Source organism: Buceros rhinoceros, unplaced genomic scaffold, assembly GCF_000710305.1.
Source record: "Buceros rhinoceros silvestris isolate BGI_N320 unplaced genomic scaffold, ASM71030v1 scaffold31732, whole genome shotgun sequence".
In the NCBI taxonomy this organism is placed as follows: Eukaryota; Metazoa; Chordata; class Aves; order Bucerotiformes; family Bucerotidae; genus Buceros; species Buceros rhinoceros.
In genome coordinates this window covers 1-5,745 of record NW_010401154.1, presented here as the reverse complement: position 1 = coordinate 5,745, position 5,745 = coordinate 1, and the positions used below count along the sequence as shown (strand labels likewise).

The 5,745-nt window shown below is 50.7% G+C and overlaps 1 protein-coding gene across 1 annotated transcript in view; it reads right to left on the bottom strand.

Moving 5' to 3' along the window:
- The window catches only part of LOC104489963 (cysteine and histidine-rich domain-containing protein 1-like), a 6,476-nt gene extending 5,555 nt beyond the window's left edge, over positions 1–921 (bottom strand). Inside the window, exons 1-3 of the mRNA XM_010132183.1 lie at positions 858–921; positions 590–639; positions 435–491 (exon numbers count right to left, since the gene is read on the bottom strand). Of these exons, the coding sequence (XP_010130485.1) occupies positions 435–491; positions 590–639; positions 858–921 (171 nt within the window). The remainder of the gene's footprint in view (positions 1–434; positions 492–589; positions 640–857) is intronic.
- Positions 922–5,745: the final 4,824 nt, after the last annotated feature.

The window sequence follows — 5,745 nt, the reverse complement described above, 5'->3', positions numbered from 1 at the left end:
CCGGGGGCGAGGAAATCCGCCAGCCTCTCCAGGGCTGTGGCTGACAGGTCTTAGCTCTGCTGCACGCCAGCCTGGCAGGTGAAGGGTAGCAAGAATCTCCCCCACATCCCCGGGCCTCTGCTGCCTCCTTTCCCACCCAAAGGACTGCTCAGACATTAATGACTGCACTGGCACTTGGGGCATGAGTTCATCCCACAGGATCCTGAGATGGCTCCCAGCCCCTTCCAGCTCTCTTCTCCGAGAGCACTTGCCCCCATTTTGGGAGCAGTACCCTTGCTTGCAGACTCCTTGGAAGCAAGTAGAAAATCCCCAGCTGGCAGGGCAAAGGGGGCAGCCTTGATGTGGGATGGGGATGAGACAGGACAAGGCAGGACATAGGCAAAGAGGAGAGGATAGAGCAGCGTCAGGAGCATTTGGGCTGGCGGGTTGCTCACCTCTATGGAGAGGAATTCAGAGAAGTCTGTTGTGCGTTTCTTGCAACAAGACCAGCCCTAGGCACCGGGAGATGACAAACTGTTCAGGTGTGGGCAATCCCAGCAGGCACAAGGCCCTTCCCTGCAGCTGCAATCCCAGCTGCTGCCCCACTCACCTTCAGGGCATCATGGAAGATGGGGACACCTGGGTGATACAGGCAGGAATCTGGAAAGGGAAAATCAGGCAGAACCTTTCTGGAGGAGCAATCCTGCCCACAAGGCACCCATGACCCCTGGCATCCCATGAGCCAGCTCCTGCCATGCAAACTGCCTGTGCTTGGCTTGGCTCAGCCCTGCACGGCCGCTCAGGCCACAGCATGGTGGCTGAGGCCACAAACTGCTGTGTTCCCACTCCCCCCGTGCAAGGCAGACGAGCCCACTTACCCTTGGCATTGTGCTCAGGATCAAACCTCTGTCCGCAGCCTTTGTTGTAGCACAGCAATGCCATAGCTCAGGCACACTTGCGGGGTCCTTCACTCCTTCCACAAAAGTCCCGTCAATCTCATCCCTGCCCGGGATACTCTCTCCGCTTCCCCGCAATTTCCAGCCCAGGCGCCAGGAGGTGGCTTTGTCTATCTTTGGAGGCGGCCAGAGGAGGTGGCTGGTAACTGGAGAGCAGGCTAAAGATGGACATAGCAGCTCGGCAGCTGACGGAACCCGGCGCCCACATTATCTTGAGAGGCATTTCTGCTCTGCCCCTCTGCTCAGCAAACGGAGTGGGCATTGCAGGGTAGCTCTGCACCTGGGGTGGGCAGAGGACCTCACACACCCGTCATCCCTGCCGCATCTGACACGGAGGCATCAATGTTACACCGGTGCTCATGCTTGGCTTGGGGCAATCTACGACTCATCTTGACCAACTGCTCTCAGTCTTTTAAGCATTTATGGAAGCAGCTGCAAGTTTCCTGAAAAAGTAGGAAACAGACTTCCCAGAATCCCAGGGCAAAACCTGTGTCGATCTTTCCCAGCCCAAAAAAGCACAACCAGCTGCTAGACAGAGGCACCAGTGGACCAAAGCAGTGCATGTGGCCAAGACATCCTTTGATACCAGGTCTTGTACAACTCAGTCATGAAATCTGTCCTCTGGAAGATCATTGTCATCACAGAAGAGCACAAAAATGTTACATGGTCCCTTGTACCTAGGACGGGTTGCTCCAAGTCCCTGCTCCTGTTCTGGTATCCAAGGGTTTTCCTCTACAAACAGGAAACCCTCTTGAGATCAAAGGATTCACTTACTTCCCACAAGCATCTAAACCAAGTATTATTTTCTTTTTGTTGTTCCTGTTTGCAGAGACAGCTGTTTCTGGGTGCCACCCTCACCCGCCAGAGCACAGAGCACCTGGAGAACATTTCTGCTCGGGAGCCAGGTTCAGCATAAGCCCTTGGCACTATCAGATAATGCCAAGGGCAGCAGCTGCCCATGGAATCTGCTGGGAAAGGGAACCCACAGGGTCTGCCATAGCTGATACAGACCCACCACTGTCCCACAATGTTTGTTTAACCTAGTTAATCCCCATACAACAGCCTGCAGGATGTGCTGCCATCCCAAAGGGATCTCCAAAGTACAGGGTTAGGATGAACCCTTGCCAAAATTCTGAAGCTCACCAGGGAGATGACCTCAGGCTCCTTTCACTCTGCCCTGCTGCTCCACCTCCAGCTCAGTTCTGCCATCCTCACCAGCAGCAACATAGGACTTTTATTTGTCATCTCATTAGCAAGGAAGACAGCCCCGCTAGAGGTGAGGATGTATCACCACCACGCCTCCTTATAATACCTGGGTAGCGTGTGTATATACCCATACTCAATCCAAAAGCTAGGAGGGAACCATGACATCAGTATGAGCCTCATGGCTTCAAGCTGATACCTCCCTCAAAGGACTGTAGTGCCTCAATACACAATAGATGACCCAACTTTCCCAAAGATAGGTGGAAAACTGCTGCTGGAATCCAGAGCCTCTGCTCAGGCTGGAGAGATCACTTAGGACCTGGGAAGCCGGGCAGAGACCTGTGACAGGGGAATTTGCAGTCCCAGGGGCTGAGCAGAGGTGTAGAGTTTCAGATCTCCTTGTTCTTTCCAGAAGCTGTTAGCAAGGCTGCACCTGTTTCCATCCTGTGTCAGTGAGAATCCGGAGCTCAGGTTACCTCACACGCCTTGGAGGAAAAGCCAAGAGGTTGCTGTGGCTGACCCACGCACTGAGGCTGGTTGCGGAGGGACCAGCAGATAGCTGTGGGGGCGCGGCTGATCAGAGCTCCCTCAGCACTCAAGGAGCAGCAGCAGGCAGCCAAGAGCATACAGCAGCACTGCTCTGCCCTCGCTCTTCTGCTCAGATGTCTGCAAGGAATGAGGTGGCTCAAAACAACAGAACCTACTGGGAACATAGCACAGTGACATATGGTGAATCAGGGGGTCCGCAGCTCCCCTCCCATGGAGAGGGGGTGCAGCTGGGGAGGTAAACACAAGAAATCCCCCATTAAACAGAAATGAGCTACAGGGGAACCGCTTAGCTGGCCACCAGCAGGCTCAAGGCACTGCTAGAGCTGGTGCTTTAAAAATGGGGAAAAAGACAAGATTCAGGTGATGGCAAAGAGCATGATGGACCGCACATCCATCACACAGTGTCTAGTTTGAAGCTGTGGATTCTGGCAGTTGTGGGACTGCTTTTCCAAGTCCAGCCCTCCTCCATGGCAGATCTCCAAGTAAAGCAGAAGTCACTGTGCAAGCTGGCTGAGCAGGGACAGTCGTGACCAATACCTCTGAAACAGCCTTTGCAAGGAATGGGCCAGCTGAGAATTACAAATAAAGTTGGTTTGGTTTATGTGCACTTAATTTGATATACAACAGAACAAAAAGGATGGGAGGAAAAAAGGACCAAATGATTCTCAAACCCAGCTTGATGTGTTTGCCCTTGAATGATCAGAGTCAGTGTAAAACAGCCTCCCACCCACCAAGTCCTAGGGAGAACATGCTGGATGCCTCTGAGGAGAGAAACCCAGCTCACCCCTGACCGTTTGGTCATTGAAGATGCTCTTTGAAGCCCAAGGTAGCAGAAAGGGAGTACATTTCTAAAACATGGAGTAGATCCTCCATTCAAAAGGCTGGTTAGGAGAAGGAAAGTCCCCAACGTACACGTTACTGCTACGTACACTACACAAAGCTAGTAGGCAGAATTCATGTTTTAGTTATATGGGAATAAAATCTTCCCCATAAGAATATGCACTGAGCAATTTTACAGCCGTTCAGCCGAGCTACTCTTCAAACTGGCATCAGCTGCCCAGCTGACGGGGATTTTCTCCCTGTAGTTCAGGCACCATCTCGCTCCTAGAGAGAATTTTGTCTCCTCAGAGCTGAGCTGCCAAAGGAGCCCATTCATTCTGCTGCTCACTCTGAAAATACATCCAATATTCCTCACAAAAAAGTGCACTTTGGTCCTCAACAGTAAACCAGTCCAAAAAGGTAAGAGTTCAGTCTATTCCAAAGATTCAGTTTTCTTGTTATTAGATGGCATCCATAATAAATCCCTGCTGCTGAGAGACTGAACTGGCAGGGAATGTGGGGTTTAACAGGTTTTCCTTTGGATGGTCCTGCTGCTTTAAAGGCATAACCTGCGTGGTCACCATGAGCTCAGGTAAAGCAGAGTGACCAGGCCGTCATGAAAGAAAGTGTCCCAAAGGCAGTGTTGTGCCTGACTGAGCTCCCTGCTTTCTTCCTCTCCTTTTGGCTACCTCTGGCACTCCAGAGACTCACCAGGCAGACAAGCAGGTAGCCAAACCACGACCAAGACAGAAGAGGGACTGATGGCTCCTTTCAGCAAAGCCCCAGGAAACACATCTTCCTTCTTTCAGCTCCCAAAGGTAGCTTACTGGAGAAGTAGTTTAGCACATTTCATCACTAGTAGCTTCCTATGACGTAGCTTCCAGTGAAATGCACTGTGCCAAAAAAAGAAAAAGAAAAGAAAGTTTGTCTACTGTTTCGATGTAACAAAATTATCCACATACCAGCTGGATTTCTCAGATTTATCTTTGATTCCTGCAAATGCAGTCCCTGCTGTTTCAGGGGAAGCTGCATAAAGCACAAGTTGTAACTTTTTAACCCCCCATCATCTGTGGGCTTCAAGCCGGCAGCAAAGGGCTAAGAACCAGACTGCTCATCAGTCCTTGGTCTGATATGAACCGACACTGTGCAAGTGCATTTTAAACAAGCTCGTCAGACATGACAGCAAACGGCAAGCGTTTCTCTTCATGAGTCAAAATACTTCACTGGCCTGCAACTACATCATAGCCAGCAATCTCGAAAACACGCAGAGGAAAGTGCTGCCCCCAGTGCACCGGCTGACCTCAGCCCTTGACAGCAGTGCCTGCGCAGAGCCCAGCCTCTGGAGCGGCACTCACGACCTCATCCAGGCTGTGCAAGCACAGACAGCAAACCCCAAAGCACTAGAGCAGACTCCAGCATCTGGAACTGCTCTGGAAAAAGGCAGCCTTGCTTGCTCCCGTGTCCAGTCTTAACTGCTTCTGCGCTACAAGCAGTTCCCTAGTGCCATTTCCTCCTCCCACACCACTGGGAAATCCTTAGTAGTGGTTTGCTTTACAATTTCCTTATTAGAACATCAGTCACAGGTTTTCAGACTCCTTCTTTAAAGCAAATGAAAATAGTTACCTCTAGCACTCAAACCAGTGTTTATTTTGCTTCCTTTGAAGATCAGGTGACAGCGATTTCACCTCATTCTGGTCTTGTTGGACAGGCTGTGAGCAGTGCTAAATCCCTCCTTCCCCACAATTGTATACACCGTTACTACATCCCTTCTCTCTGGTGAAGGACAGTAACCAGACCTATCCTTACCTTACACTTGAACAGGACTGAGGCAGCAGCCTCAGCTGGGCTCCACTGCTTACGTGGGATGTGTCACTTCCCTAAGACAGTGACTTCTCCTTTGACTGCTCTCGTAACAAACAAGCCATATGAGCAAAGGGCAGGAGAATAAGAGATATTGCAGGCGCCTGGATGCAACTGTGAAGTTTCTTCTATTTCACACTTTGGAATTATATGATGTACTTACCAAACATGTATAGCATTAGTGAATGCCTGCAAGCCACATTCCAGACACAAGCCGCAAGAACAGATGCACCCTCAACGCAGGCCAGCAGGAAAGCTAATCAACATTCTCACCAACTTGAGGTTTTGCAATGTTTAGCTATCCTAGCAAATGTGCTAGGCAAAAAACATCGCCCAACTCTTCAAACAATCATGGCTTGGCTTCGCAGATGAAGGTTTG